The sequence below is a fragment of the Perca fluviatilis genome, chromosome 14 (genome assembly GCF_010015445.1).
Source record: "Perca fluviatilis chromosome 14, GENO_Pfluv_1.0, whole genome shotgun sequence".
In the NCBI taxonomy this organism is placed as follows: domain Eukaryota; kingdom Metazoa; phylum Chordata; class Actinopteri; order Perciformes; family Percidae; genus Perca; species Perca fluviatilis.
The window spans coordinates 31,129,358-31,142,232 of NC_053125.1; the positions used below are offsets into that span (position 1 = coordinate 31,129,358).

Below are 12,875 nucleotides of genomic sequence, written 5' to 3' on the forward strand. Positions count from 1 at the left end.
TGTTGCTGTGTTCACTTCACCCCCACACCTTGGGTAGTTGGGAGGACGCTGCACCTACAAAGAGATGGCTCGTTTGTTTCAAGATTATAAGAAGCTGCCTAGGTCATGATTTAAATTTACTTGCACATACATGTTCTTCAGTTCTAACTGCATTCTATGCACACATCCCTCATAACTCACGTTATGTTATATGATGTGTATGCGTCGTATGAATGCATGAGAGTATGCATGAATGTGCAACTGAAGAATTCAACTTTGGCCGAGGCGGCTTCTCATCAACCACACTGCGGGTCACATAGGAAGAAGGAGGGGGGCTTAGTTGATGCGACTATAAAGTGAACAAAGTGCAGACATCATTTGGCCAAATGTCAGGATGGAGGAAACATCTCTGCTGCGGCTGATTTGTAAGAAAACTATCTGTGCATTTATAATAAAAAAATAAAACATATTAAATGAAATGCAAGAAAACTGATGAATTTAAATTCTAGGTTATACAGCAATGTTTGACTTAAAACAATGCTTCTGGACCGTTAACATTATGAGAATTTTGAAAGGTTGTGTAAATGTTTCATAGGGTTATTTTCATTTTTTAAACTTTGAACCGAACCAAACTCCAACTAACCTGAATGTCTTATCTCTTCAGTTCTGATCTCACTGCTGAGCTGCCCAACAGACCAAGGTCAGTACACTTCTTCTCTAGATACAAAGTCCTGTTCAGAGTACTTTTAAAATGTGTAGAGGGTTATTGTGTGTATTCAAATTACAGATTTGTTTATTTTTGAAAGGTTTATGACTGAGAAGCCAGAGGCCTCATTTATCAAAGGATGAGTAAAACAATATGTCAGTGTGTGTGTTTGTACAAACAATAAGTTTGGTATTTATCAAACCTGAACGTGACCAACGATACATCACACATACATCTACATCCGCTGGCTTGTTCACACTTTGAAATCCCCCAGAATACCAGATATAGTTAACCACATCCCTTTGAAACTCTGAGTAGCTTCAATGTAGAGATACATGTTATGGTCAAAAGTAGAATATGCGAAAGATAAAGATGAAAAACATCACACACAATTAGATTAAGATAAGCAAACATGAAGGAAGGTTTCCCAGCTTAGATCAATTATTGCATGTGTAAAGAAATGAGCTGATTCCTTAAGTGTCCTCATGGTTTGGTTTGAAATGTGCTGGGGACAGAGACGCATTTGGCATTGCATTTCCAGAAGTGCTAGGTACAATGACATATTCATTTTTTTTTTTTTCTTTTGCGCAGGTCATGTTTTGAAAGACGCTGTCCTGTAGCTTACTAATGTAAATTAATGAAATGTATTCAAAAATGTGATGTCGTCCGATACGTTTTATGAAGAAGAAGCCTTAAGTTTTCAAAAACCATTAGACAGGCATTCTAAAACATGGTTTAATGCAGGGTGCGAACTATACGGGGAGCTAGGGGAGCGCGGCCCCCTTAGCTAAGAACGGGCTGCCCTAAAAACGTGATTTGTGAAATTTTGGGGGGGGTCTCTAAAAATATTGACAATGTGTCATTTTGACGTTCAATCTGAGTTTTGTGTAATGTGATCATCGTGGATTTTTAAGTGTAACATTGCAAAAATATTCATTCGTGCATGATGGCGATTTAAACCTAATCCACAAGCTATTCGTGTCATGAGCATCAAGGCGTGCAAACTCATGTTTATTACATGTTAACTCAAAGATTCATAGGAAAAATATAAACGTTGGAGGACATTAATTAGCACGCAAAGTCTTTGAAATCCATTCTTCAGTAGGCATCATATAACCAAGGCAAAAAGAAAACAAGGCAGTTTAATTAATTTTGTTTTTACTAAAAATTGTGTAGCGATGACATTAATAGCACAACCAATTCACTTGCTGCAAGCCCTGTTAGCACACCTCTCGCAAGAAGAAGCTGAAGAAATAATGTCCTCTCTGGCTGAAGATGGTGGTGGTAACAGCTCGTCAGAGGCCGGTCCATCCTAACACCTCTTGCTCCTCTCTCTCCCGTTAAATTGGAACAGCCAGCAGTGGAGAGACTGGAAGAGCCCATATACATGGCTCTGACATTAAGCGTTTCTGCTTCACATTTTCAGCAGGGCAGCAGAGCGGCTGTGGGTTGACTCCCCACGGTTCTCATATGTCCTATAAGGTCAGCAGCAGGGCGACTGTGTCTGTTCCTGTCCTGTGGGGATAGAGCTTTTTGTGGATTTGTTGGCATCTGTCGCTCAAGAATTATATGTGTTATGAACTTTATTTTTTTAACTAAATTGTGATCGAGGTTTTAAAAAAGCGGTGGTACAAAATGACTCATGACGAAATGTGGTTTGGCGACGCTCACCCACCGTCCCCACCGAAATCGGCGCCTATGAGTGTCCTAGAGAATCAATGTGAAGTATCAGAGGCCAGTCACGCTTTGTCCAAAGCAGTGATTGTCACAGTATCAGTAATAATCAACTAGTTTTCACTAAACCCCCCCCCTCCAGCCTCTCTGACTGTGAGTCCCAGCAGCTCTCAGATGTTTCAAGGACAGTCTGTCTCTCTGAGCTGTAAGGAGGACGACAGCTCTGCTGGATGGACTCTGAGGAGGAACACAACCAGAGAAACCAGGACTCAGTGTGGAGTTGACTGGGGAAACCTGTTGGCTCTTCCTGTAAAATCAGCTACATGGTCCCATGGTACAGTGGAGTTTACTGGTGTGAGTCCAGAGAGGGGCACACCAGTAACAGCATCAACATCACTCGTACCTGGTAAGATCAGACTGTGGAGTCAGTATTGATGAAGCTGTGTGTGAATGGATGACATGCTGTAGTTTGTCTCTGTGCAGGCTGTTCTCATGAAGCATTTGAACATATCACTACGAAGAGTAAAGCTTTGCAATTAGTATATATTGAGTCAAGGTGGATGTTTAGCTCCTAAAACACAGGGCTATCAAGCCGGGGAGCAGGTGTTCAGGTCCCAAGAGTGTTTTGATAATTTTAACCTGTCCTTTCGGTGTCTAAACTTCGTTGCTGCATGACCTTCGCTTTTTGTCAGCTAAACTCAAATGTATCCGCCATTGATAGAAAGACATCTCATGGTGCTCTGTCTTTCGTTGTTATGTGACCAGCCGGTGGTCCCCTAATTTAGTAGGATATCATATAAATTGGTGTGCATACATTTCGTACAACATCTTATGAAAGCTTTAATGAGAATGCTTTGCTCTGTGTTGAGGTGGACCAGTTATCCTGCAGAGTCCTGTCCTCCCTGTGATGGAGGGAGAAGACCTCACTCTGACCTGTAAAACAAAGACGTCCTCCAACCTCCCAGCTGGTTTCTATAAAGATGGCTCCTTCATCAGGACTGAGCCTGCAGGTCACATGACCATCCACCATGTTTCCAGGTCTGCTGAAGGCCTCTACAAGTGTTACATCAGCAGTGTTGGAGAGTCTCCACCCAGCTGGGTCTCTGTCACAGGTGAGGAGGTTACCTGTGTTTTCAGGAGTTCATTCATCCAGATATTCACCTGACAGCTGATTCTCTCTACAGAGAAACCTACGACCACAAGCCCTCCTCCCAAGCTCTCTGCCGCCCCTGACACAACAGCTCAGCCCCCAACACAACAACAGCTCCACCCCTGACACAACAGCTCCGCCCCCAGCACAACAACAGCTCTGCCTCCTGACACAACAACAGCTCCACCCCCGACACAACAGCTCCGCCCCTGACACAACAACAGCTCCGCCTCCTGACACAACCTCAGACCGCCTCCACCTTCTGTTCAGACTAGTGCTCCCACCTGGTGGTGTTCTGTTCCACGTGCCTCATCTCCACTTTCATCATGGTGTCTCTATATAGAGACAGGACCACAGGTAACACTGACCAATACAATCAATCAATCAATCAATCAATCAATCAATCAATCAATCAATCAATCTCATACCACCACTTTGGTGTTGATGATCAATTATCTAAATATTCTTTCTAACCTGATCTGACTGTAGGAAATGACCTGTCTGTCTCCATGGTGATGACCCCGCCCACCCAGGCTGATGAGGGATTGGAAGATGATGATGTCATCACTGCTGTCACCACGGTACACCACTTCTGAACTGATTTGAAAAGAAGCTAAAATGTTTTGAGTCCTCATAGATCCGAAAAAGGGGAACTGAAAGGTTTTGTCTCATTGCAAATCTTTGGTCTGACCTGGACTTAAGTAGCAGATAGTTGATCAGGTTCTGTGTTATTCATGTTTGTTTAGATGCCAAGTTTTCAATCTTTTCAGATCAAATAAAATAAAATGATGAGCATCTATTCTCTCCGTGCTTTGTTCCAAGGTGATCATAACTTCACTTCTCTCATATCAAACAGCCTGTTTCCTTGTAGCTGACCGGTGCGCCGTGACGCGTGTATATAAAGAGAAGGAGGAGGCTTTTACTGGCTGTCCAACTGCTGTTGATCTCATTTCAGCTGCAGAATGGAGGATGTTTAAAGGCCCTGACACACTAGGCCATCCATGTTGGATTGTGAGATCAGAGTTGTTGTACCTGCGCAGTTGAAGTCGATTTTCCTGTCACTAAATTTTACCTGTAGATAATAGATTGCAATCATCAAACCTCTGTGTTTTTAGAAGGAACATTCAATCGTCATTTTTGAATTTCCAGGGCACCTAAACAATCCCAAAAGGGGAACATCATGTATATAGACTACTGCAAATATAAAACAAGTGTCCTTTTTACAAGCCGCCACAAGATGTTGCACTAGTGTAATGGGAGGAACCAGATCATTTAAGACTTTTACTCAAGTGTGGCTAATAAAAACCAAAGATACTTGTTCCTCACATATCACATTACATAAGTTTATTTTAACCCAGCACACTCATGATTTTAATAATTATCACAATGTTTCATTCTGCACGTCATTGAAATAACTACATACCAGCTCTCTTTACATTGTGTAAATCCACTTTCGACATACTAAATAGGAAGTTTAAAGTCTTGTTCAGTGACAGACTCATCTTCTGGGTTCCCTCACAATATTTACTTCTGCAGAAATGAAACATAAGTCTACCTGAATGCTCTTGAAATTCTAGAATCAAGTCCCCCTTAAGCAGCCTACACATGATAAGCGATTTGCTCTCTGCGCCGCAACAGCAAAGCGCCAGCGCAGGTATTCGTCATCAAGGGTTGCAAGGAAGCTATTTCCTGCAAGGTAACAACATGCTTTTATTTAATTGGTTGCGCGAAGGTCAAGCGTCAACTAGGTCAAAGTTGAAATAGCGAGCACAAAGCAGAAAATCCTCTCTCCTATAGGAAATCAATGGAACGGTTGGCGCAAAACAGTTTTCGCCGCCTATCATGTGTAATGGTTGGCAAAGCATCGCCTGAATGTTTTTACAGGCTAGTTTGGAGAGCTAAGCTAACTGTTAAGACGTGTTTCATTCAGGCTGTGCTTCTTGCCGGTCAGTCGCGGCTCCCGCTGTGCAGACGGCAACTGTGCGCAGAGGGTCCAAGCACCAAGCCGTGCGCCTACAAGATGTTGTAATTACGCAGCGTACAAAGTCCTGTTTGAATTGATTGGCTGCAGAGCAGAAGAAGTCGGGGAGCTCTCTCTCTGTTTTTAACAAAGGCCGCTTGAAGACCAACATGCTAAGACTAGAGGTTAAAACAACCCAAGGAGGGTGAGAGAGTCCAGAGGAGGCAGAGAGTCACTGGGGAACTGGGGAAAGAGAGAGGCCTGGGGGAAACATAGGGGCCACACGGGACTGGGAGGCCCCGGGACAGGGAACAGGGAGGCTCCAGGACAAAGGAGGCCTCGGCAACAGGGGGCTGCAGTGAAGGCAGAACTCTTCTGCCGGCCGGCGACGGAGCAGAAGCCTTCTGGTGGTAAGGCAGGACGTCCGAGGGCAGCGCCCGCTTCGTGGGCTGAGCAGGCAACGGGTCAGCTGGCTGGGGCCAAGGCGACGGGTCAGCGTTCCCGGTGGGAGCCTGGCGGTCCAGCAGGGCTGGAGTCACCCAACTCGACAACCATAACAGAGGTCGCCAGGGGTGCCGCCAGGACACGAGGGGCATGAGTTGGTCTGACCGCCCGGCTGGGCATGAGGGGCAAGGTCGGTCTGCCCGCCGACACAGGCAAAGTCTCTGGGGCGCAGGTCAAAGGCAAAGTCTCTGGGGCCCGTCTCAGGGGCACCGGGGACCAGCAAAGTCTGAGGGGTGGTCTCAGGGCAGTCTCAGGGGCAGTCTCAGGGGCGGTTTCAGGGGAACGGAGACCGGCAAAGTCTCAGGGGCGGTCTCAGGGGCGCCAGGGGACCGCACAGCCCGGGATGGTCTCATAGGCGCCGGAGACCGGCAAAGTCCCTGGGCGGTCTCAGGGGTGCCGGAGAACGGCAAAGTCTCAGGGGCAGTCTCAAGGGGCGCCAGAGACTGGCAAAATCTCAGGGGAATGGTTATAGCCAGTTCAGGGGCTGGACACCAGCGACGGACAGGGGGCTGGACACCAGGTGGGAGTCAGGGGCTGGACACCAGCCGGGAGTCAGGGGGCAGCTAGTCAGCCGGGGATCAGGAGGGCTTCTAGTCAGCCAGGTATCAGGAGGGCTGCTAGCCAGCCAGGGATAAAGAGGGCTGCTAACCAGACGGGGAGCAGGGACACAGGACAACCTGGGAACACTAGGAAACTTCGGGAGCCGCTAGGAAACTCTGGGTTGCTAAGAAACTCAGGGACGCTTAGGAAACTCAGAAACACTAGAAAACTCGGGGAACACTAGAAAACTCGGGAACACTAGAAAGCTTCGGGAACACAGGAGGCTGCTAAACAGCCAGAACTCTGGGAAAGCACACTAGAAAGCTCGGGGATACTAGAGGGTTCGGACACTAGATAGCTTGGGGGCACTAGAGAGCTGCTCCGGGGACACTAGGGAGGTTGCTAGCTAAGTGGGGCTCTGGGAGGCTGCTAGCTAGCCGGGACTCAGGGAGGTTGCTAGCTAGTCGGGGCCCAGAGAGGCTGCTAGCGACCCCAGGGTCAGGAGAGCTGCACACAGAAACAGAACAAAATACAAAGCAAAATGCTGAAACCATAACAGACCAGTTTTCAATGTTTTTTTTATATCAGAAAATATGGGACATAGAAATAAGAGCTGAAAATGTGTAATAGAAAATTTAAAATGTTGGAAAAAGCAAAAACAAACATCATGTTTTTTTCAAAGTTGACGGAAGACAACACAAGGGTTAAACATGCTAAATGCATAACCTAACATTTTACTATTCCCAAGAAAAACAGTTCCTACATTCACATTTTCATAAATCCAGTCTAATCATTAAAAGAAACTGATATTTATTGTTAATACCAAATCTGTTTTAAACACATTCCCATTTTCTAGAACATGATGATATGATTCTGTAACAAAGATCAGATATAAAGTCTACATGAATCATTGCCACCTGGGGTAACAGTAGCTCAGTCAGTAGGGAGTTTGGTTGGGAACCAGAGGGTTGCTGGTTGAAGTCCCCATATGGACCAAAGTATGGTGGTGGACTGGTAGCTGGAGAGGTGCCCGTTCAACCCCAACTGCTCAGGGCACCTTTCCATGGGCTTCCCCTTCCTCTGCGGCATCTCTCCATTACGCATGTATAGGTACTTAGCATGTGTGTGTAATTCAGGCCTGTGTGTGCTGGTCTTACAGGGAGGTGTGTTCAGGTGCATTCTGGGGGTATTGCTATCTTGAGGCAGCCGGGGAAGATATCCCACCATTGACCAACAAAAACCTTCTCTAAAGTCAATAACGTAGCATTTCATTGTTATTTTAACAGTGCATTAGTAAAATGTGCCTAGGCCGTCGCAAAGCGCCACACACTATGCTTGTTACACACACAGGGAATCGCAGCAGCACAAAAGATTAAAAACACAAATTTGACGTTGCAAATCCGCCATCTTAATAGCAATGCATCAAGGTAAAGTAAGCAGTTTGAAATCTTGCCGCCTTCGTGCCGTTACGTATTAAAAAACAAGGACTAGTAGATTTAGTAACACCTTCTTTTCCAAAGCAGTAAAAGTCTTAAATTAAGCTAAACTTACTCTGCACTTTATCCACATTAGAATATTTATCATCCACTAAAATGGGCCAAAGTTGTCTTTTTATGTTATGGTTGGGATGTGCTTGCAGAAAAGATGAGCGTTTGCTATGAATGTTGTGCATGTGTTTGTGTGTGTGTGTGTGTGTGTGTGTGTGTGTGTGTGTGTGTGTGTGTGTGTGTGTTTGTTGTGTGTGTGTGTGTGTGAGGTGTGTGTGTGTGTGTGTGTGTGGTGTGTGTGTGTGTGAGAGAGAGAGTTTGCAAAGAATGTGTTATGAGATGAGTTTTATATATGTTTTAAAATGTTGATGCACCTTACTAGAGTGTCTCTACAATTTCATTGTACTTAAATGCAATGAAAATGAAGACATTCAATTCAATGAATATTATCTGGCCATCTTTTAAACAGCCCCCTCTTTTTTGTATAAACCGAACCCGAAGGAATTGTATATAAAAAGTAGGTGTATCTGAATGTTTGTGTTTTAGTTTCACATATGTGTCTTGTGGTTGGAAGAAACGTTGAAATTACATGTTTTGTATTCAGTTAAATAACTTGTTAGAACTAAACTCATCTTACTTCATCTTGTTTCTTTGCAGACGAACTGCACAGGGCGGCACAACACAAGCAGGTTCGGCAAAATGATTGCTCCAAGATTGCAAGTTAAAGCTCCATTCCAGTTGTTGAGGTGATGCTTGTTTGTTTTGTTCCCCAAAAAAAAAGTAGGCTGAAAATGAAGAAGAACAAGGGGCCGCCAGACAATGGTGAGGAAGATAACGTTACACACTTTGGCCCTAATCAAAGGTTTTTTACTTTTACTACTAATACTTAAGAAAACTTTTGATACTTAAGTACAGTAAAAATCAGAAACGTTAAGACTTTTAGTCAAGTAATATTCTAGTCAGTGACTTTAACTTCTACTAAAGTTAGTTTCTGGTAAGATACTTGTACTTTTACTCATTGCTTTCAAGTACTTTATTCAAGACTGCCTAAATGAAAAACCAAGCCAACAGAGTAAACTGTGAGCTGAACTGAGCATGTATAAAAAGAAGAAGTGCTGTGCTGCCACCTGCTGGCTGTCTGACTCAACTGACTTGATGCCTTCATTCAAAGACATTTTTACAATGTGCATCTCACTCACACTTGTTTTTTAAGGCCCCCGCGTATTTGGCCGACATTTTAACCCTTGCACATTGCACATTCATATTTTGACTGCACCAAAACTTCAGGGCAAATGCCTTCACATGGAAACCTACTTGGCAATAAAGCTGGTTGGTTTTTGGTATGCAGCTACACAGTCTATTTTAGTCCATTTCTGACCATATTTCAGTGGTTAAACAGAGGCAAGGTGTTACTGTGTTCACTTCACCCCCACACCTTGGGTAGTTGGGAGGAAGCTGCACCTACAAAGAGATGGCTCGTTTGTTTCAAGATTATAAGAAGCTGCCTTGGCCAAGATTTAAATTTCCTTGCACATACATGTTCACACATCCCTCATACTCACGTTATGTTATATGATGTGGACGTATGTATGAATGCGCAGAGTATGCATGCATGTGCAACTGAAGTATTCAACTTTCGGCGGCGGGCTTCCGGTCAACCACACTGCGGGTCACATAGGAAGGAGGAGGAGGGCTTATTTGATGCGAATAATAAATACAAAGTGCAGACATATTCAAATATCAGAACATCTAAAACCATGTTTCCCCTTCTTTTTTTTTTTTTTTTTTTTTTTTTTTAAAAAAAAAAAAAAAAAAAAAAAAAATATTAAATGAAATGCAAGAAAACTGATGAATCTATAGTCTAGTTTATTCAGCAATGTTTGGCTTAAAACAATGCTTCCAGACTGTTAAAATCATGAGAATTTTGAAAGGTTGTGTAAATGTTTCATAGTGTTATTATAATTTTTTAAACTTTGAACCGAACCAAACTCCAACTAACCTGAATGTCTTATCTCTTCAGTTCTGATCTCACTGCTGAGCTGCCCAACAAACCAAGGTCAGTACACTTCTTCTCTAGATACAAAGTCCTGTTCAGAGTACTTTTTAAAATGTGTAGAGGGTTATTGTGTGTATTCAAAGTACAGATTTGTTTATTTTTGAAAAGTTTATGACTGAGAAGCCAGAGGCCTCATTTATCAAAGCATGTGTAAAACAATTTGTCGTTGTGCGTGTGAAAAGTGTTTGTACAAACAAAAAGTTTGGTATTTATCAAACCTGCACGTGACCAGTGATACATCACACCTACATCTACATCTGCAGGCTTGTTCACACTTCGCATGCAGAAACTCCCCAGAATACCAGATATAGTTAACCACATCTCTTTGAAACTCTGAGTAGCTTTAATGTAGAGATACTTGTTGTGGGCAAAAATAGAAAAACGAAAGATAAAGATGAAAAACATCACACACAATGAGGTGAAGATATTGGGGGCGTCCCTGGGAGCAAAACATGAAGGAAGGTTTCCCAGCTTAGATCAATTATTGATTGTGTAAAGAAATGAGCTGATTCCATAAGTGTCCTAGAGAATCAATGTGAAGCCTCAGGGCCAGGCCCATCGCACTTTGTCCAGAGCAGTGGTTGTCACAGTATCAGTAATAATCAACTAGTTTTCAATAAACCCTCCCCCTCCAGTCTCTCTGACTGTGAGTCCCAGCAGCTCTCAGATGTTTGAAGGACAATCTGTCTCTCTGAGCTGTGAGGAGGACGACAGCTCTGCTGGATGGACTCTGAGGAGGAACACAACCAGAGAAACCAGGACTCAGTGTGGACCTGACTGGGGAAGACCTGCTGGTTCTTCCTGTAACATCAACTTAATTATTCCAGAGGACAGTGGAGTGTACTGGTGTGAGTTCAGAGAGGGAGCAACCAGTAACAGCATCACCATCACTGTCTCTGGTAAGATCAGATAGTGGAGTCAGTATTGATGAAGCTGTGTGTGAATGGATGACATGCTGTAGTTTGTCTCTGTGCAGGCTGTTCTCATGAAGCATTTGAACATATAGCTGTGAAAAGCAAAACGTTGTAATTTGTATGTGTCACGGGGCGGAAGTTGATTTTATTTAAGCATGCTTTTCTTGGGTTTGCTGTGTTTTTACTATTTGCTGTGTTTTTACTATTTGCAGTGTTTATATCTTTTATATAACATGCTTTTATAACATTCCCCTGAAAACTTAAACACTGATCGCTAAGCGGCAACAGTGGAAGAAGGTCAAACTTCTCCCTTCCGCGTAAGTCTCTTTCTAAGACCGGTGTTTGTTGTGTGTATTATATGAAGCGTTGGCACTTTTAAAGGACATTTGACTGGCCTAGAGTTCTCTTTACAGGCTATGGCCCAGGAGAGGAGCCAAACGACAAAGAAGCTGGTTGCCAGAGGAGACCGGGGACATTTTAATCTCCCATTCCTGTTCTGTTGTACTTGTGTTTTATTTTTATTTTTTTTTTACTCACGGTTTTTAAACCCAATGGTTTTAACTGCTCTCCCCGGTATAAAGGACCTGTTTTAATCTTTATTCTTAAATTGGAATCTATGTAATTTTAAGAGGTCCTAGGCCTCACCCAAAAACCTAGGTGGCGGTTGTCGGCCCCCGTTGCACAACCTTATATCCGCGCTCATGTGCCCTTTTTACATATGCGTTCGGTCAGGGTGGATGTTTAGATCCTAAATCACAGGGCTATTGAGCCGGGGAGCAGGTGTTCATGTCCCGGGAGTGTTTTAATACAGACCACAATCTTTTTTTTAAATCTTAACCTGTCCTTTTGGTGTCTAAACTTAACTGTTGCTGCATGACCCTCACTTTTTGTCAGCTAAACTCCAATGTATCAGCCATTGATATGACCGACAACTCATGGTGCTTTGTACCTGTTATGTGACCAGCCGGTGGTAGCCTAATTTAGTAGGAGCTAATAAAAATTGGTGTGCATACATTTCGTACAACATCATATGAAACCTTTAAGGAGAATGCGCTGCTCTGTGTTGAGGTGGACCAGTGATCCTGCAGAGTCCTGTCCTCCCTGTGATGGAGGGAGAAGACCTCACTCTGACCTGTAAAACAAAGACGTCCTCCAACCTCCCAGCTGGTTTCTATAAAGATGGCTCCTTCATCAGGACTGAGCCTGCAGGTCACATGACCATCCACCATGTTTCCAGGTCTGATGAAGGCCTCTACAAGTGTCACATCAGCAGTGTTGGAGAGTCTCCACCCAGCTGGGTCTCTGTCACAGGTGAGGAGGTTACCTTTGATTTCATGAGTTCATTCATCCTGATATTCACCTGACAGCTGATTCTCTCTACAGAGAAACCAAAGACCACAAGCCTTCCTCCGAGCTCTCTGCCGCCCCCTGACACAACATCCTCAGACCGCCCCCACCTTGTGATCAGACTGGTCTGCCACCTGGTGGTGTTCTGTCCGTATTGCATCGCCACTTTCATCATGGTGTCTCTATATCGAGACAGGGCCACTGGTAACACAGGTGACCTTACGATCATTCAATCAATCTCATACCACCACTTTGGTGTTGATGATCAATTATCTACATTTTCATTCTAACCTAATCTGACTGTAGGAAATGACCTGTCTGTCTCCATGGTGATGACCCCACCCACCCAGGCTGATGAGGGATTGGAAGATGACTATGATGTCATCACTGCTGTTACCACGGAACACCACTTCTGAACGGATTTGAAAAGAAGCTTAAAAGTTTTCATTTTGAATGAGTCCTCATAGATCAGAAAAAGGGCGGAACTGAAAGGTTTTGTCTCATTGCAAATCTTTGGTCTGAACTGGACTTAAGTAGCAGATAGTTGATCAGGTTCTG

The 12,875-nt window shown here is 43.9% G+C and overlaps 1 protein-coding gene across 1 annotated transcript in view; it reads left to right on the forward strand.

The window, feature by feature from the left end:
- Positions 1–373: 373 nt before the first annotated feature.
- LOC120572828 (high affinity immunoglobulin gamma Fc receptor I-like) overlaps positions 374–12,875 on the forward strand; it is a 49,954-nt gene continuing 37,452 nt past the window's right edge. Inside the window, exons 1-2 of the mRNA XM_039822300.1 lie at positions 374–404; positions 10,021–10,056. Coding sequence (XP_039678234.1) covers positions 374–404; positions 10,021–10,056 — 67 coding nt within the window. The remainder of the gene's footprint in view (positions 405–10,020; positions 10,057–12,875) is intronic.